This window comes from Toxotes jaculatrix, chromosome 9, assembly GCF_017976425.1.
Source record: "Toxotes jaculatrix isolate fToxJac2 chromosome 9, fToxJac2.pri, whole genome shotgun sequence".
In the NCBI taxonomy this organism is placed as follows: domain Eukaryota; kingdom Metazoa; phylum Chordata; class Actinopteri; family Toxotidae; genus Toxotes; species Toxotes jaculatrix.
In genome coordinates this window covers 10,396,672-10,417,592 of record NC_054402.1, presented here as the reverse complement: position 1 = coordinate 10,417,592, position 20,921 = coordinate 10,396,672, and the positions used below count along the sequence as shown (strand labels likewise).

The following is a 20,921-nucleotide window of genomic DNA, read 5'->3' as shown; positions in this document are numbered from 1 at the left end:
TCCCATCAAGTACAGTGCTTACAGAAGAACACTGAATCTTCATTATAAAGGCCCACAGAACACAGTGTGGAAAAACATCACCAGGCCCCAAAAGTTTCTGTTTCTCTGTGTGCGCGCGTTAGATGGTGGTATTCTCGTGACAGACAACATCATTTAGAAATATGCAACGATAAGCATCATGTGAGCACCATGGATTTGATGCATCGCCTCTCTTCAAGGCAAAATTAGCTGATAAAGCATTTGATCAGCAACTTGGGGCTTTATTCTGAAAGTATAGGCCGGAAGCAGTGTAGTTTTGTGATTGTCTCCGGCTTGTCGGTGGTCTGTGGACGGCAGAGCAGAGGGTACAGGAGCACAGTGCGTCGAGCGGAGAGATGGAGGGAGAGCTGTCCGGCTGTGAGCTCGTATAAACCGGAGGGGGCAACATCCGATGAAGAGGAAATAAACCATGTTTGATCCTGAGAAGTGAAAATCTTCACAGCAAAGCCAGGCTCGTCTCTGAGGCTCCACCGTCATGAACCCAGTCCTGTATTGAGGTGAGAGCTGCTGCGTTTTATTTCTTATTCAGCGCGTCTGGATCATCATCCCGACGGCGTGTGATTAGACATATTATGCTGAGTCTCTTCATAATGTGCTGATGATGTGAGGAGAAAGGCAGCAGCGGCGTGGTGGTTTGTTGGGGATAACAACAACAAACCTCCAGGTGCTGAGGCTGGAGAGGAGGCTGCTGTGTTTTGGTGTTAAAGCCTGTTCCATCCCCACCGTCAGCCTCCGAGATGAGTCCTGCGTTCAGCATCGGTTTTTGATGGTGGAGAACAAGTGCGGTCGGCTGATCATAGCGGTTCGTTTTTAGCTCCTTGAGCGCAGAGACTGTGGATGAGGCTTCCTGGACTTGGGGGGTGGGAGGGAGGGGGTCGCGGTGTAAAGGGGCTTTTCCGATAATCCATTTAATAGCCTTGAGGGAGTAAAGTCTGGTCAGTCACCGGACGGCTCAGGGGCCTGATGTGATGTGATCTGATGGGATGTGTAGGCCCGCTCGGCATGATCCAAAATGAGTGTACCGACTCGTGACTCCGCACGCAGGCTCCCATTCATCGCCTTCTTTCTGGACCTGTATCTGTCAGCCATTCAGCAGGAGGCTGCTGCCGATTCCCATTCATGAAGTCCAGAGCGCAGCCTGCACAACGATCCACTGTTGGCTTTAAATAGGCTCTCCGGGCCTGCAGTAGGCCTGTTTTAGGCCTGCTATTGACTTTCTCTCATGTATCTTTTTATACGCTACACGAGACAGTCAGATAATATGAAGCTTAATAAGAATGATTTTAAGAGGATGCAGTCCTGCTGTTATAAAGGCTTTTACATCACAGTGATATTTTGATAATACTCCTATGGGGCTGCGCTGGGTCTATTGCAAATTCTGTGATATTCTAATAGGGCTGTGGTTTTGCTTTCATACTTAAACAGAATCCATCTATGCACAAAATCCTTCACTAAAAGTTAAGCTTTTCAGAGCTGAGGCAAGCTCATATGGTAGGTGGATGTACTCTGCGGGGGGTGGACAGAATAACAAGAACACTTTACAGTATAATACAATCCAATACATCACTGTAAAAAAGACATGTCACATACTGTAGGTTTTTACATCCCCATAATATTCTTATAATACTTATATAACGTTGCATCTCTGCCTCTATGTTATGGTTTTATACCTAATCAAATTTGAAACTGTGATTTTAATTGCCTAAACTTAGGTAACTTATTATGTTGTGTTTATTTACCATTTTCTATAACTATTGTAACAAGGATGCTATTTTGCTGTAGTATTAAGGTAAAATCTAATTTTACAAAGAAGTTTAGCTTTTCACCGTTGATCCCAGCCAAGAGATACATACTGCCCAGGCTAGACTATAGAACTCATGTTATCTGATCAGTAACTGTTATTATAATGAATCTCACAAAAATTACTAATAAGCCAAACACTCCTTTCTTCCAGCTTTGCAGTTGAGAGGATTTACTACTTTTCTTTGTCTTATGTGATTCTAAACTGAACATCTTTGCTTTTCGTCGGTTGGACTTTTGGAAATCTTTTGCTATTTTCTAAAAATTTAAAGACTTAAAATACTGAGAAAGTCTCTGCACAGCTGAACATGTGACAAGTGCGTCTGAGGGAAGCACAACTTGATTAAGAATGAAAAAACTTGCACACTGAACATTGTCTCGCTTATTGCTGCTATGTTTAATAATTTATTACGTTCTGGTCTAAGTTGATCACATACATAATAATTGACTGAATGGTAATAAAAACTGTTGTTTGCCGTTGTGTCCATCCCCTGATGGTACCCTCATCAGGCTGTTTTTTTTTTTTTTTTGCACCAGCTTCAGTCTGTTATACCGAATTAAAAACCCATCTATTCCAGTAAGAGACACACTTGCTGCTCATACACACGTCTCTGTGAGAGGCCTGTGGTCATCTGTGAAATTAGTTAGACCTGGTGGGTGAGAGACAGGAAATGGAAGTCAGTGGCGGTATGTGCGTCTCCCACGCGCTCTGTCCTTTATCACTGGCTGCCATATGGATGCCTGAGCTCACTCAATATTTACATTGTCACTGCTTTGCCAGAGAAAGTATGAGAGAGAGAGGGAGAACCTGCTGGTGGAGGACACGCTAATTAATGTGTTTAATATCTGTGTGATGAGGTCTTGCTATCTACAGCATCACATAGCCTGGTGAGCAGTGTTGAGTTTGTTTGTGTGCAGTTACAGTTTGGTGATCAGGAATGTCTGTGCTCCATCTTCTTCTCAACATCTCTGGTTGCATCTGTCTGCATCTGCACACTCACACACAGGTAGCTTTATGCAGCTGGGTGTGTCAGTGTCTGGTCGAGGACTGTATACCTTTCATAATATCTGTCTGTGTGGACATCAGCCATTTGGTCTCACAGCTGACGTAGACACTCTCCTCTCTGGTGGTCCTGTGTCATGTTGGGGCTGATGGAAACTCTGCAGACGACACTCAGTCGCATTAGGGAGGGACGAGGTTATCAGAGCATGGGTTAAAGGTCACTGACGGGCTGTTCTGAAGTGGACAGATCACAAAAAAATGTAGACAGAAGTGGGTGAAGGTGGGGGTCTGTTACTGCTGACCCCTATTTCTGCTCTTTCTCCCACTACAGCATCTGATCCTCTTCCCTCATTGTGCTTCTCTATCTTCAGTCTCTCCCTCCTGGGATTTTTTTTTATCTTGTGTCTACATCTCCTCTGCTTTTCCTTCCACTACTACCCTTCTTTTTTTTCATTCAGTGATAAAGCTGGTTTACATAGTTTCCTTCTTTATGCCCTCACACACTCACACCTGGATGTCTGCTGTGATAATCTGTCTTTTGACTTCTTCAGGTGAGTCAGTTTTTGTCAGTGTGACTTCCTGCCTGTGTCAGTGTCTGCTTTTGTTTCTGCCCTCCTTCAGCGCAGCAATAAAACCAAACAGACATCACATTCATGCTGATATCTTCATCTGTCGCCTGCTTCTATGCTGCAAATGGAGTCTTAATTTTGGTTTTTGCATTTGTCATGAGCTTGTATTGTGAGGTGCTAAATGTCAGTATAACACAAATGCAAAACTAGGTTAACTTTACCCAATATAACTAGGTGTTTTATGTTACTGTGTGTGTGTGTGTGTGTATACCACTATCAACAAAATAACGTGCATATGATGTTCACAACTGCACAGGATACACATATTAGAGTACTTAATTAATTATTAGTAATAAGACGTAGTAGTATTGCAGTATAGTATAGTATAGCAGTTCACAAGCATACTATATTTTAGTTTGGGTAAATAAGCCAACAGTAACATTGAAAATAGCACTCATTCTCAGCCCGTTGTATTGGGTAACAGTGGTTATTTTCTTGATGAATCAATTGTTAATTTGAGCTATAAAATGTCAACATTTTTGGCAATTTTACAACTTCAGCTACTTATTATACATTAATTTAGACATGCATGGACAGTATGTGAAAATCTCATTATGCACCCAGTATAAATACAGTAGCATTTTTTTTTTAGTTGATCTACATCTATTGTGTAAAACAAACATGACAGACGTTATGTCCAGAGTTGTCCTCAGTCCACATCTAACTGCTGCAATATTTACATATTAAACAAGAGCACATAATTAATGGATTCACATAGAGTCGAGGATGTGTATGTACAGCGCTGTACTGTACTGAGTGTGCTGCCAGCTGTGTGCTGTGCTGTGGAGCAGGCTAATCTTAGAAAACATGGCTGGGCCCAAACTCCCTGGGGTGGGAGCACAACATCACCAATCATCCTCATCAGCCAATCACTGAGGGCTTGCTGCTGGCATGAAACTGCTTGCAGCAACGTGTGTGTGTTTGTGCGTTAGGATATAGGAGTCTGTTAAACTACATGTGCAGTGTTTACAAGTACGCAGAGGTATTTAAAAACACAAATCCTTGTACATCCGTTATTCTTGGCCAGAATATCATTTCCTCAGTAGCTCCACATTACTACCCACAACACCACAGTATTAATCAGGCATATGTAATTCCTGGCTCTGCACAGCTCAGTCCTGTGAGGGCCGCACAAAGTACATGAAGTGAACAGATCTTGTACGATGTGTTTTGCAGGCTGCAGTTGATCTCTTCTCCCTGCACGGTAATGTCTCTTTCCTCTCCTCCCCAGTCAGTTTACTGTTACAGACAGAACTCCCAACCATCTGACAGAGATATCAGCCCTGCTCCCCGGGGTAAAGAAGAAGCAGGAGGAGGAAGGGGCACAGTAGTGGTAGATTTTTACAACAGATAGGGAAGAGATACAGGAAGGAGAAAGGCTTCTGAGGCCTGAAGGATGGAGGTAAACATTTTAGATTCCCCTTGACTCTCCTTGATGGACCTGTGGACCATGGGCCTTGTGAGAATCTACATGGTGCCTCTGCTCCCCCTCATCCTACACTGTGTCTCCCTTTCTTTATGTTCCCCTTGTCTCTTCCACCTCCACACAGTCCACTGATTGTTTTAGCAGCTGGCCTATAGAGCAAAAACATGCCCCCCTCCAGTGGTGGAGGAAGTACTTAGATCCTTTACCTAAGTAAAAGTACCATTGCAAGAATGTAAAAATTCTATATTATCCTATATATCCTCGATTCAAAATCAAAATCTTAAGTTAAAGCACAAGTATTTAGACTGAAATGTACTTAATAAAAATGTGTCAAATGACGAAATGTGAAAACATCATGAAAGGTTTCATTTGTTGTAATAAACCTGAAGCTCCTGAAAATGCTGCTCCCCTCAGCTTTACGGTACTTTATAGTTAGATTCAGCTCACTGTTTAGCTTTTCTGGCCTCAACTTTACTCTTTTGGTTCACGCTGACCATTCTCATAGCATTATTTTCAGCCTCAGCAGGTTGCTTTTTTCAGTGGGCTCTAAAAACTACTACATGTTCAGCACCAAACATCAGATAGACACAGTTAGACACCAACAGGTGAACACGGTGGAGCATTTAGCAGTGAAAGAGCCAGATATAGGAGCTGGTAGAGACCAAAAACAGAGCTAAAAGGAGAATCATATTCATCCGGTGACAAGAAACGTGACCCAATCGTGACCCAAACGAGATCCTTCAGACCCAATTGTTGGGTTCACAAATTGTTTCCACTGCAACCAAATGGCCAAAAAACTGTTACTGCAGGTTTAAAGTATAAACAGTGAAAGTACTATACATGCTTATCTACTGACGTTCAAATGTCACAGGCTTGTGGTCGGGCTTGATGGTGAATGCACTAAGTTCAGGACTTTGACACCAGAGACTGTGGTTGGCATCCACACTCTTATCTATGGTTAGGATGAGGAAGCATGAACACTTTGGTTAAGGTTAGAGAATGATTGATTAAATGTTAATAAACCTCTTGTGTCTCAAGTCACCGTGAGCTTTTTGTGTATTTAATCAGACTATGATCTTTCCCTAAGTGCTGCTGACACCTAAATATTACCATAAAATTTATTATCTAAGTTTATTAATGCTGTGGTCACTAGAGATGGATATTGTAACACAGGGCCGGATGTTTTGGTGGACAACAAACTAAATATGTTGTCAGAAAACATTTTAACGGCATGTTCAAGTAGCCAAAAAGTGAAAACTAGTACTTGAAAATAGTACTTAAGTACAGTACCTGAGTACATGTACTTAGCCATTTTCCACCATGCCCCCTCTTTGTTCTTCCACACCAACAATCACAATCCCCCTCCTCTTTTCTCCTACATCGCTCACTCTTTCATTCATTCCCCATACACAAGTTTTGTTTTCGCTGTCTCTGCCAATCATTCATACCCCTGTGCGCTTTGCAGTGTGTTGTCCGCTTCAGTCTGCTGAGCCTCAGAAAATCCTAATGCTGTCCACTTCCTCCAGCGTCTCATGGCTTGAGTTTCATGCTGACTCGGGGAGTGAACGTGTGTGTGTGTGCGTGTGTGGGTGCGGCGTACAGTCGGTTCAGTATCATTGCGAGAGGCACATCCTCATCTCTGCGGAAGGGCATGAGTTTGAGAAATGCACCTCAGTGTGTGCTGTTGTTTTTCTGCTGAATGAGTGGAAAGTTGGCCCAGTGCAGGTTTTTAAATAGCTGAATGGGTATTGACTTCCTTGCAGCCAGCAGCAACACACATACATACACAAACTTACAAGGGGAGTGAGATAATTATTACAACAACACTTGGTGATTAGCAGTTTATCTTACAAATCTCGCGTGGCTTGAATGAATGGATGGATGTTTGGATGAATGAAGTGATGGATTCATGAATGAAAGTGGAAATCGATTTTACTTTTAGTTCCATACGTTTATCAGCTCAGTGCCACTGTCAAATAAGGAACTCTTTGTAAAAGGTTTTTAAATCGTAACTAACAGATTTATTAATGGTTTTAAAACATTTTCTGATTCTTTATAGACAAGTTTTATACCATTATAAGAACAAATTTGGATTTTCAAGTTGTGGTGTCAATCTTCTTTTCTAACCCTCAACAATAAACCAAAGAAGCATGTTTAACAAAATGCCAAACTATAAATTGACAGTACTTTTTTGATTTGTGCAACGTCCAAGAGTTTCTCGCTCTTCCACATGAACTAATAGATGGTCCTTCAAAGAGTTGGTACTCCTGTGTACTTTCCCTCATCATATCCTCTCTCAAATCTGCCATATTGTTTGTTTCAGATCAGTGGGAGAGGGAAAGGAAGAGGGAATGAGAGTTAGAGAGAGCGGCTTGTAGTTGAATGTGTGTGTCAGACTTAATTCCAGTGGAGAGTTTTTTTTGCTCTAATCCTTTATAAAAAAAGACATCCCACACTGATGCTTTTGAAAATGGCAATAAAGCTGCTTGCAGGAGAAATTCCAGGAAACTCTGCAGTGCAAATGTATGCATGTACGCGTGATGTGGTTTAAGAAAGCAAACATCCCAGCGCATATTGTGAGCGAACTGCCAAGAGAAGCCCAGCAGCTCTGAGAATAAGCTTTCACAGCTTGGGGAGTGTTGGCCATCCCCGTGCGTATGTTGCCCAGCCTGCCCACTCAGACGATATCCTTTTATCTGCATGATTTACAGACAATAATAATCAAACCAACATGTGTTTGATTGTTTGATGCTATTCACTGATGCTGTATTAGTCACTGATGGGCTGAGGCAGATAGAGGAAGAGAGAGAGAGAGAGAGAGAGAGAGAGAGAGAGAGAGAGAGAGAGAGGTGGGGGGTGGAAACTGCTTGGATGTTGCTACTGATGCTGGTGGTATGGCTCTGTGTTAGAGCCCCACCACAGACCAAAGTGCAAAGAGTTTTATCAGTGATGTGATGTGGTTTGGCACTGTTCAGGCCAGAGAGGGAGGCAGAGCTGAGGACTGAGTCATACAAACACACACACGCATGCTGAGGAACTGAGGAATAGAAGCATGAGTGGACAAGAGGAAACTGTGGTCTTAAAAAAGTACTTATTATTCAGAAAATCAACAGTGATTGAGACAGATGGGACGTAAAGAGGAGCCATACAATCTGTTTGTGTTTAATCCAAGTTGCCGTTAACTTGCTCTGACAGATAATTTAAACAATCCTATCAGTGCTTGTCAGAAACCATCAATTGGTAACTGATGTAGACCCCAGCTTTCTGCATGAGTCCTTTCTGATCTGTTGTCACATTGAATCTGTTGATGAGTCATTTCATTTTCAAACCATCAATGACATTGCCAATCCTGTGCAGAATCTTGAGCTGTCACAGATTTTGGGCTCTTCAAAGTAAATTAATTCCCTCCACAGTAAAGTGTTGTTTGCCACTGAGGTCATGGCATCAGATGTTGGGAATTTGGGGGCTTTAGAGACCAGGGGGGAGTTTGTACTCTACACTCCAATGCTTTTCAAGACTTTTAGGCCATTAAATAAATATAAGATTTCCTGGCTATGTGCAGAATGAATGCACTGAAACCTATGTATCTCTAAATTTAGTGATTTAAATTAATTTAAATTTATGGGTTGAAATAATTCTTCAACTTCTCAGGCCACATAAACATAAAATGCTGAACATTTATTGTCACAAAGCTGAAAACATCCTTGTTTATCGTAGCTCATAAGAAGGTTTGGAGATACATGATTTTCTAAGGACTGATACCTACATGTTGGGAACAATTAATGATTGAGATGTAAGACAAAATTTAAATAATCAAGAAAATGTTGAGACTTTACTTTTGATGTTGGGTCACATTTTTGTTGGGGTGGGGGGACTTAGACTCTTAATGTCCTGGGAGCTACGGTCCTTGTTATCACCTTAAAAGATTTTATATATGATGTTGGAGGGATGGGGGATGTTGTAAGAGCGATGACTGAGAGCGATGATGCACACTGTAATAACACCGTGCTCCTCTTCCTCCTCTCCAGCCTCTCCTCGGTGGGTTGGCATGGCCCAGTGATGAACGGAGCGGTGGTGCCCGGTAGCCCGGAGCTCTCCTCCTCGTGCCCACTGCCTGACTGGCGAGAGTTCTGTGAGCTCCATGCTCGAGCCTCCGCTGCAGACTTCGCTGATAAGTTCCAGCGCTTCCTGTCGGAGAACCCGTGTTACGATTCGCCAGGTGCAGATGCCAGCTTCTCACAACACTTTGCTCATCATTTCCTGGAGTGCTTCTCTGCAGCGCTGACCCAGGCCCGGGAGAACCAGGCATCCTCACCGGGGGAGGACGGTTCCAACGCGGCACCTAAGTACAGCATTGTTCCTTTCCTGGGAATCCAGAGCTGCCCACTATCCTACGGTCACGACCTCTACCAGAGACGCAAGGACGCCGGAGCTTCAAGTGAATCCTTGGACAGTATGGACAGCGGAGGGGGAGGGATAGATGGGGGAGGCAGTGGCACCACTGCCTCCCGAGGCCCCCAGCCGGCCCACAAGGTATCTGCTCTGGGACAGTCCCGCAGCTCAGAGGACGTGTCAGTCAATCACCCAAAGGCTCGCTTCAAGAAGGGCTTCTCCCTGAGGAACATGAGCCTGTGTGTGGTGGACGGGGTGAAGGAGATGTGGCATCGACGGGCTTCCCCTGAGCCTGACGCTCCCTCCGGAGCCAGGAAGGCTAATGGGGGGGGAGCAGGAGGAGGAGGGGGAGGAGGGGAGGCTGCAGGGGGGGAGAAGTGGTCCCAAAAGCTGCGGCTTCCCAGGGGTTCCCAGGGACACAAGGCTGAGCTGCTGGAAATCCAGAGGGAGGGAGCGCTGAGGTACATGGTGGCTGATGACACAAACTGTATGGGTGCTGCACAGTGGCAGAAGTGCCGCCTGCTGCTGAGGAAGACGAAGAGGGAGGAAGGAGGGGAAAAGTTTCTGCTGGAGTTCTACGTACCACCCAAGGTACACAAACACACACAGACATGGAGGAGCAGTTGGGCAAGACATACTGAATGAGTGAATGAAAAGATGAATGAATGAAGTAATGCATTCACCTCTGAAATGATTAGTCGATTAATGAATTAATGTAGAGCAGCAACTAACAATTTTCATTATCAGCCAATCTGTTGATTATATTCTTTGTTAATTAATTAATTGTTTTGAATGTCTAGAATAGTAAAAATGCACATTTTAATTTTCCAGACTTTGAGATGCAAAACCAAGTCAGTGTTATTTTAGTTATGTCTCTTCATCCTCACCATTAACAAATCCTGAATCTCGTTTAACCTTTCACCATAGCCCGATCTATTACAATAATTAATAGGAATTATTCAAGGTTTGGTGAAGAAGTAATTTTGTCCAGCCAGTGTTTAAAAGCAGGAGGACAAGCACATGTACATGTTTCTTGACGAGTCCAGTTGAAGGTTAGATGAGTTGAAATGAGAATCGGCCCGTGAATCAATAATGAAAATAATCATTAGTTGCTTCCCTACATGGATCCCAGATACAAATTCAGCCTGATATTCTAGCTCTTCTGACCCTGAGTGACACAGCCTGAAGTCGAACTAAACACACACACACACACACACACTCACAAGCATGCATGCACACTTCACATTTGTCTGTATGGGATTTCGAGATCATTGCCACTGACCTTAAGAAGGCCGTGAGGCAGCGCAGCTGAGTGTGTGTAAATCTGCCACTCTTCTTTGATCATGGCTGGTGGGAATGTGGGGATGTGGGTGTGGGGGCAAGGGAGAGGGGTAAGGACAGGTGGGAGGCAGACGTGGGAGGGGGTGGGGGTGAAGGAGCTGGCTGAGAAAACCGGAGATTGTGTGAGAGAGAGGAAGCTGTTGCATTGATTTCTGTAAGAGTAAGGCATCACAAAGTTTCCCTTTCATGCGCAAAAAATAAGTATTGATCGGTTTCACGTCTTTGGCAAACTGGCTGCGATGGCAAACTGAAAATAGGAACCAAAGTAGTCTTGTGAGTCACTCAGAATCTCTGCCAAACTCAGTGAAAGCCACAAGGGGAACATATAAAATGAAACTTAATAATTGTGCTTCAGCAGTTTCATCTGTTATGTTGTATTAACGTCCACATGGGGGAAAATTATTAGCAGCCACGGACTGGGCTGAGATTAGGAAAGGCTTCAGAGCAACAGTTACAGCCTTGATGACACATTAATTAAACACACACATCTCAACAGGCCTACCCCGCAGACACTCTCTGAGTTGTTTTATCACTGCCGTCCTATTCAAGTCTTACAAATCATAACAGTGCAGAGTCAACAGTGTCGGAAAGATAAGCTGACTCATAAAATCTCACTCCTGCCTGACTGGCTCTGGCTCCGTCCCTGTCAGGGTCATCAATCTGCCGGCTGCTCTGTGTGGCAGAGACAGCACACTGCAGCATGCTAACTGCCTGCATTATGACACAGCAGCAGGCCCTGAGACGACCTGCTCTCTGGTTCACACCACCCAAAGCAACATGCAAGCAGCACATCAGCGGAGTTGTTTGTTTGTTATATTTGGGTAACAAACAAGCAGCACATCAGCGGAGTTGTTTGTTACCCAAATATAACATCGGACAGTTTTAAGTAAACAGCTTCAAGTAAAAATATCTAATATCTAATACCTAAATTACCTAAATATTCAGTTCTGTTTTTTGGTGTGTTTTAATTATTTCCATATATTGATATCCATTACCGTGGATGTTTTTACAAAATTTCAAATATTGCCTGAGAAAATACCACTTTTCCCATTGCAGTCACTGTTTTAACTCAGAATCCAGCATTTACTGTGAGCAAATTGTTTGTGTCAGAGCTCAGACTCTCCTTTCTCCTGTGAATGCAGGAACACAGTGTTGCGTGTCCACAACAACCAAACTGTGGTTACTTTTTTGAGTGACTGGGAAATGTTGTTGCTGTGTTGTTTGTCTCTTTAAAGACAGTTTTAAGTCTCATCATTATACCAGTCCAGAAAGAGATTCCTTTATTACTCCAAAAAAAAATCCATCAAAACTCTCATTTGTTTAGAGATTTCAGCTTTATGTATTTACAGGGTAGATTCGCCCAAACTGCAAAAATATTTTCTTGCTTTGTATCTAACCATGCAGATGGTTATGGTTTTATCTGCTGAGCTCTGAGATATCCATCATTCAGACTTCCGTCTCATTTGCACTGAAATATCAAATTTAAAGCTGCACTAATCAATATTTTCCTATTAATAAAACGCTCATAGTGATGAACCCATGGAGAATTCCACTAAAAGTGGAATTTTCCATTTTGTTTGCAGCTAACACTGTCTATAAATACATTTCCTACATGTGTTCCTACGCACATAGTGTCATGTGCACTGGTTCATACTGGTTTGACATTGGCCTTGTGCTGCCCACAGTAGAGAGGTACAGGAAATGGTCAAATGGTTTAAAACAGGAAGTTCTTTTTGACATCTGATCTGGAGAAAAGCATTGTGGACGTGGACGGCAGCCAGCTGCACAGGCAGATCAAGATGAGAACAGTGTTACTCCAGACAGATCCACTGATAAGCCTCTGCCAGACCATCAGTCGGCCTCCTTCTCGCTCTGCCTCTCCTGACACACACAAAAATAAATACTTACACACACACACACACACACGCACACACGCACGCACGCACACATACACACACACACACACTCTTTGGATCTGTTAAGATTATCGTCTGGATCCAACTCTCTGCAGAGGGCAAACTGAGGCCAGGCTTTTTTTCTGTGTTCACCCTCATGTAAACTCTTCATGTTTTATGTTTGTTAGTCAACCACAGGAGTAATCATTGAGAAACGCAGTGAGAAACAAGAGACTGCATGAAAATGGAGCTGTGGAGCTATATTTACAGATCATTTAATCTTTTGTAAACTCTTCCCTGCTCTTTTAATGTTGGCCTTATATTATTTGAATGACTTATGTCTACTCCTCCTGAGACAGGAGGTGTAGTTCATTACTGCCAAGGCTGTACCAATAATTCAGACTGCACGTTGCCCCATAATTATAGTGTTAAGGATAAGTTTGAAGCCTTGGGTGGGTTTCACACTAAAGATGTTCTAAAATAAATAAAAAGAGGTAGTATTTAAACCTATACCACTAACTTAAAGCTATATGTAAGGCTTTTTTTGTAGTCAAATATAAGGTTTCTACTTTAACTAGTGGTGTAGTTGCCTCCGGAAGGATTTAATTTAACTTTAGTGATGCCACCCAGAGAGAGATGCTGTTTTTGGTTTCTAGAGCACAAATGATAAAAACAATGTTGTTACCGTATTAAATGTGTTTACTGTGATCTGCAAGCACCAGGAAGCACATTCACTTGTATTGTCTACAGTCATCTAAATGAAGGGTTTGCAATTTTTGGCATGAGATTATTTAATACAAAGCATACTCAACTTCCAACTCCAGTTCAAACAAAGACTTTCCCTTTTTAAACTGTTTAATTAATCTTTAGAGGCCGTTTGATGCAAAACCACACAGTAAGAAAAAGAAGATATAAACATGCTGTGGTGTCGCAGACTTTATCTAAGCACCTTGTGAGAGTCTCAGCTAACCTGTTGGTAACCACTGAAGAAAACTGCAACATATTACAACTGTGAATGTGAGCTCACTCTGTGAGTTAATGTGAGCTTGTATGTGTTCGTTTGCATGTTGGTTCTAGTCCTCAAAGCCCAAAGTGAGCATCCCTCTGTCAGCAATCGTGGAGGTGAGGACCACAATGCCACTGGAGATGCCTGACAAGGACAACACCTTTGTTCTTAAGGTAGGAACTGCACTAACTTACAGCCGCATGCACCTGTACCTGCATTTATTGAAATGCATGATGGGAATAACCCATTTTTACAACATGTTAAATAGAGCTTGAAAACCTGATGACAGTTTTATGAGAAAAAAAAAACAGGTTGCTGGAAAATGAACTGGCTCATGCCCTTGCTGAGTGAACACTGGATTTGCCCTGTTGCGGACCCTGATGTGGTCTTTTTAACAGAGCTCAGTATGTGATCGCAGTGTTTGGCTGCTTCCACAGGTGGAAAATGGGGGAGAGTACATCCTGGAAACCATCGACTCACTGCAGAAAAACTCTTGGGTTGCTGACATCCAGGACTGCACAGACCCGGGGTAAACCACCAAATAAATATTTGTTGTTGGCTGAAGATGGAGAGAGATGGAAAGGGTGGGTGGGAAGAGGCAAGGGGGAAGGGTGGGGTAACACATACAGTCATTAATCATCAAATTAGTGGAGTTTTTGACAGGTTGCTTGAGCATAAACAAGGGTAAGCTTGCACCACTGACATTCCTCCCCAGTTTCCTGGGTCAGTGGACGTTAGTCAGTGCAGCTCAGGACGTAAACAGAAGGATTATTTATTTCCATGTTTGTGAGATGAGGATGTGTGTAGAGTTGTGTGTTACGTGCTTGCGGTTCTCTTGACCTGCCTGCTTGTGTACAGTGACAGCGGCGATGACATCGAGCTGGCGTCATGTCCTCATGGTCAGGCCTCCAAGGACTGCTCCATGGTGGCCTCCTGCAGCTGTGAGCTGCTGTCTGAGGGTGAGCAAAGACTCTTCTCATTTTTTTTGCAGCACTCACTGTTACATAACAATCAAATCTTCTGATCCAGATGAATGTGTTAATATACGAAAACATGTTTAGGTGTGTATCGTGCCCCGGAGAGGTCGTGTCCTACAGCAGCAGAGCATTACAGCGCCCCTTCAGTCCGTTGCAGGGAACCCCCATTCACCCAGCACCCATCTCACATGCCTTTAGAGCGCTTCCTCCAGTCCCCAGAGGCCCAGGGCTCCAACTCTTCTGCAGGTAATAACACATACATTTGCTTTTCTCTCCAGATAATCAATATCCAAGCTGATGAACACCCATAAACCTGAAAAGAAACACAAAAGGAGTACAGCTAGAGAAAAAAAAGGTTTGTTTGATACTCTGCTCAGGTAGTGAAGGAGCGAAAGACTCAGATGGCGATGCCAGCTTGGCGGGTTACCCGTGGTTCCATGGTACACTGTCTCGCGTGCGTGCAGCCCAGCTGGTGCTTGCAGGCGGAGCCAGGAGCCACGGGCTCTTCGTGATTCGTCAGAGCGAGACACGGCCAGGCGAGTACGTCCTCACCTTCAACTTCCAGGGCAAAGCCAAGGTGAGACAAATAGAGAGGAGAGACACAGCATCATGTTATGTGTCAGTTAACTCAGAGAAAAGTGGGTGTTAGTGTGTTGAATACATGTACATTAGTGGCCAACTATTATATTTGTTTTTTGTTATTATATTGATGTTTTATTTTGTTTGTATATTCAGTTGTTTTATATGTATAGTTCAGAAAATGTCAAAGATTTCCTCCCAGCAGCAGTCTTGCTCTGCAGCCGTGTTAAATTCACTCAAGCTTGTTCTCTTGACATTTGGGAAACAGCCACTGCAGCTTACAGCAGACCAAGTTGTTCAGGCCCTGGAAAAGATGCAGTAATGTCAATGTTTTGTGTTCTCTTATGTAACATGATCCCTGCACATCGCATCCTGCCAGCCGGCGGTGTTGAGGAAGTGTCAGCTGCCGCCTCTTCCTCTGGTGTCAGCCTTGGCATTCTTGTCGCTCTGTTCCCACAGCAAGACGCCTCTCAGATAATGTCCTGACCTCTGTCTTGGTCTGTCTGTTTCAGATGTTCACTGTGTCTCACACTGCAATTATCTGTCTTTCTGTTTCTGCTCTCTTTCTTTCCCTACCCTCTCTTTTACTCTCTACCTTTCCTTCATCCCTTTGACTCCCAAACTTTTCTCTCCCCTGTCTCTCTCCTGTAACCCCCCCCCTTCTCCTTCTCAGCATTTGCGCTTGTCGGTGAACGAGAACGGACAGTGTCACGTCCACCACTTGTGGTTCCACACTGTGTCGGACATGTTGAGACACTTCCACGCTCACCCCATCCCCCTGGAATCTGGAGGCTCAGCTGACATCACATTGCGCTCCTATGTACAAGTGCAGCGAAGCTCCACCACAGGTTCAAAACACACACACACCTGAAGCTGCTCACAGTTCACATATAAACATAAAGTCATTCATACATTCATACTCAGGTCCTGATAGGATGCTATCCAAACCATTTGGACTAAGTTCAGGGTCCTGCAAGAAAACGTACAGGAGAGTGAGGAGGATAGAAGCACAGTCAGTTCACACACACACACAGAGTAATAAAATGATGGCTGAATTCCATTTAGCTGCTTCAGTTTCATGGTCCTGGTATTTTTCATGTTGGCTCACTGTCACTCTGTCATGTCTTGACTGGGACACTTGATTAGAACAGAGCCATTGTTAATGTTACTAGTAACACCTGTGACTTTCCCACTATGAGAAGTCAACATGTTTAATGTGAAAAAGGCCTGGTCAGTTTGCTTAAACCTATTCCTTATTTAAATTTCATGATTTTAGGATATTTCCAATGACTTTCCCATTACTATTTCCCAAACACATCTTTTGCATTTCTTCTGTTCTGTAATTTCTCCTTACTTATTAGTGAACATATATTCTGACACAATATGTCTGCAATGAGTTAATAGTGGCCAATTTATTGGTCTAACTCTACCTCTTATTGCATTGCTTTAGATTGTGTAATATTTAAAGAGGAATTAACACATCCTCCCTCTTACAAATGAAAAGTTGAATTCATAAGAAATAAAAAATACCCTTACTCAGTTCAGTACACTCAGGGGTAAATATTTAAAAACTTAAGCCAGATATTACTATGCAACATTATGGCTCTTTTATAAATGTGCTACTGTCACGCTAGGTTTTAGCATTTACATCTTGTAGCTGCCTCAGTTGTTCATACTCAGTTGGTTATGACTTGCAGAGCTTGGAAACAGTTGGCTGGCTGTTTCAAAGAAATAAACGTCTCTGTTTGACAACTGCTCCTCTGGTCACCGAAGAATAGTGTAGCACGATTAGAAACGTTCAGAAAGTTAGATTTGCTGATGGGATATAGCACAGGTTTGTCAACATAGATGGAGGAAGCAGTGCTAAACCTCACTGAACCTGCCCCCCCTCTCTCCTCCTCCCTCCTCCTCCATGGTAACACTGCTCCTGCCCTCCACTCTCCTGGCATGGGATGAATGTCCTCCTGTACAGGAGAGTGAGGGGGCGATTATACCGCAGGAGTTTTGCATGCAGGCCGAGACTTCGGCCCCAACCCACCCTGGTGGCCACAAAGAGGCCCTCTGTTTCCCCAAAAGCTGGACCTACACACACCCATGCACTCACTCACATGCACATAGAGTGAGGGTTTGATTCAGGGCATAAAAAGGCTTTATTGATACACTGGTCAGGCGTGTCTTTGGCACCAGTGTTGTCGGTGTTATTGCCCACCAAGAGAAAGGATAATGAAGGAGGCCCACACTGCCTGTGTTTACATGCTGCTCTATGAAGGAGCTTTTTGCTCACGGCTCTCCACTGGAGACCAACAAACAATTATCAGCAGAACAGATCAGTCTATATTATTAATGTGTCTTTGTATTAAAAAGATTTATTTCTTCTCTCCACAATCTGCTACAGATGTGACCGTGCCTCCAGTCCTTACCCCACCTAGGGATGCAGGCTGCCGGACCGATTCAGCCCAGTCAGTCCTCCACCCTCCTGGGATTGCAGCACCTTCAGGACCTCCTTCTGATGGCCCGCTCTCCTCGAGCACCTCCTCTTCACCCACCGCCCTTCCCTCCCTCTCCCGCAGTGACCCAGGTACCGGAGGAGGTGTAGGAGGTGGGTTACAGAGCCGGAGCAACAGCTCTGAGCGCCTGCTGGAGGCCTCTAGTGGTGCATCTGAGGACTACCACGACTCTGATGGGACTCGCAGGGCCCGAGCTGTGGAGAACCAGTACTCTTTCTACTAAACCGCCACGAGCAGGGCTCAGTCATGTATTTTCTGGACAGGATGAGGAGCAGAAAGTTGGAGGTGACATGGGACGCTCTGCTGATGATGAAAACGTTCCAAATCACTGGATCTCCCATTGTTTGTCTTTTGTTTGTTTTCGTTTCAACGCAGTTTCCTGTTTCTCTGATTTGAGAAAGGAGGTGAGATCATGCCAAGCTGTGTATCCACTCTTATAAATCCCTCAGGCTTTGTTTCAAACTCAGTTGTCAAGGATGTGAGTAAACAGACATACAGAGGGCTACAGATAGAAAAGAAGAAGGTGAGATGGAGCGGGAGATTAGACCTAGAGGTAGAATGGTGAAGATAAGTGCGGGCAGAGAAACAAGAGGAAGTCATACAGTTAAGTCATGTGGCTTTGATTCACCTCTTCCGACCACTTCCTGTTCACCCCTGCCTACAGTTCCCTGGGAGCAGAGCGTGTGTCACCACCCTGCTGAAGGACTGAGAGTTTGAAATGACCCTGAAGAAACAGTCCCTCCCCTCAGAGCTCCTGTGAGCTCCCAAGAGCATCCCATTAATGTTTGTAAAGCTGCTTTGAGTCTGTCCCGGATATCCTCACTGTCCCTGCGGGGGTTTCCCTACAAAGTCCTGCTCTGGGTCTCTGCTCAACACTAACATCAGTACAGCAGTCATGGGTGTGTTAGTGTTAGCTCGGAGATGTTTTTCCTAAACGTGTACAGCCTAAAAGGTCTTAGTGCCTGACAATTACCTTGGACTTGAACAGACTGTTGCCTATGGGAGGACAATGTTGACATACTCACATCAGCCCAAAAATTAAATGCAGGTGATTATTTTACTCTGTTTCTGCTTAAAACATACTGAACATGCATATCTCTGCATACTGAAATGATTTTCTTCTCACGGTTTTATTGGTGGGTGCAGCACACACACACACACACACACACACACACACACACACACACACATGTTGAAATGGAAGATGAACAACACAAGTTCAGTCTCTACAAATATGGCAGGGTAGCTCCCATTTTGCTGTCATACTGGGTTATTTCTATGAGTGTGTGGTGGTGTATTAGAGTCCAGATGTTTTTCAATGATCAGTGTGCTACAGTAGTGTTCCTAAAACATGGTTTTCGGGGTCCCTCCGTCTGGTGGTGGTTCTGTATTCAAGCTCATCATATCGATAACCTGTAGATTAGATATGCTGTTAATATAGGAGTTCACTTTGAAGTAATGCCTTGAAGATATTATTATACCAAATCCAGCAGGGGGAGGGACTTGGGACTTTTTTTAGAAAGGTGGCAGTATTGTGTGCTGTTTGTGTGGCCTGCAGGTGAACTTGTGGGTGTGAACTGGAACGGTACAGTTTGTAAAATGAAGTACTAGATGGCCATGCTTGAGTAGAAATATGTATTTTATGCCGGCAAATTACTGAGATAAGGCTTTTTATGGTAGTAAATCAGAAGAAAATGTCATTTTCACACCACCAAACATTTATGATGTAAGAACTGACACCGAAATATTCACTATAATACAAAATATCAGGAAAACATTCTCTTGGAGGAAAAGTTAGACATTTTGGGCAATATGCTAATTTGCCTCTTTGCTAAGAATTATATTAAATGAGATAATTGATACCACTTAGAAATATTAAGAAGTGCTGCCAGTACCCAGCTGACCTGCAGAGGCTCATCATGAAGAATGGAAACATAGTGAAACAGCTCATCTGGCTCTGTCCAAAGGTAACAAAATCCACACAACAGCACCTCTAAAGCTCACTAGTTAAGGCATGTCTTTAATTGGTTTAGTCTGTATAAAAATCGAAGTGTAAAAATGGCAAATCACCATTTTATAGTGGGTTATGTTCCAGGCTATTTCTTGGTCGACACCAGTCACCAGGCAGCCAACTCAAGTTACTGTACCCAAGAAATACTACGGTGTGTAACCTTTTGTAAAACAGTGTTTTGACAGACATAATAAGCTTTAGAGGTGCTAGTGGGTGGATGTTGTTTAGGGCGCCATCAATCTCCTCATCCAAATCTCAGAAAGACAACACATAATCATAATTCCCAAAATTCTGAACTTTTCCATTAAAGTGTGTTAGATACACCAGAGATCATAAGAACACTTCAAATCATTGCAAGCGAGCAGCTACTGTATTTCAAAACATATGCAACACTTTTGTTCAGTTGGAATAAACATATCAAGACTCCGCGTCTGTCTTGTCAAGCATGGCCATTTAGCTTCGAAGGTGAAATTTCAATTTCAGTCGAGGATCGGATGGAGCAGTTTATGTGCCAATTTGAATCCTATTTTTGAAACATATTTATTCCTCAGCCGTTGTAAATTACATTTTTCCTATTGAGTCTTATTTATGTACAATTGATTGATTCTTCTTGATGAAACATCCTCAGTGGAACCTGTCTGTTGCAACAGTCCATCTCACATATCACAGATTTGCTTGTCTCCCTTTTATTTTCTTAACACTTCTTAAAGCTGAGTTTTCTGTTGTCTGACTGAGTTTTGAAGAGTCTGTGCAATTTTGTACAAAGTGATGTACTTGACATACTACTTTATATTTCTGTGAATAAAATGTGAACAAACTACTGCACATTTTCTGCAGTTACTCACTCATAAATGTCACAGTCTGGGGGGTTCAGGCTGAAACGCTGGAGATTAAGGGCTCAGACAAGTCGAGAGATTTAGTCTTACAAGCATAATCATCGCTCTGTAGAGATAAAAATGTCTCTTCTCAAAATGCGTTCATAATTATGATCATAGTTTAAAGTGTTTGACTTGTTGGTCAGTTTAAAGACTAATAACAACGTCCCAGACACTGACCCGGTTTCATGTTTCTAATTTACTGCATTTTTAGGGGAACTGAATGAAATCAACAGACGTACTGTCAACAACAGTAAGGGACACTCAGAAAGTGCCTCAGCATCACACAAAGTTAAAACTCAGCCCCTCAGGCCTCCAGCTCTGACCCACAGATCATTTTGATGTGTACAGGTGCCCTCTAGAGGCCAGCTCTTGTAATGCTGCAGAAAAAAAGAAATGCTGGGTGATGTGATCACTGATAAATAAAACTAAACTAAAACA

The 20,921-nt window shown here is 43.3% G+C and overlaps 1 protein-coding gene across 1 annotated transcript; it reads left to right on the top strand.

Moving 5' to 3' along the window:
- The first annotated feature begins 283 nt into the window (after nt 1-283).
- On the top strand, nt 284-20,417 carry LOC121187646 (SH2B adapter protein 2). Its single transcript, XM_041046992.1, has 9 exons — nt 284-536; nt 8,926-9,880; nt 13,603-13,704; nt 13,969-14,060; nt 14,390-14,490; nt 14,593-14,754; nt 14,886-15,085; nt 15,761-15,935; nt 17,483-20,417. Exons 2-9 carry the CDS (start codon nt 8,957-8,959, stop codon nt 17,815-17,817), a joined length of 2,091 nt encoding a protein of 696 aa, XP_040902926.1. The 5' UTR covers nt 284-536; nt 8,926-8,956; the 3' UTR covers nt 17,818-20,417.
- Nucleotides 20,418-20,921: the final 504 nt, after the last annotated feature.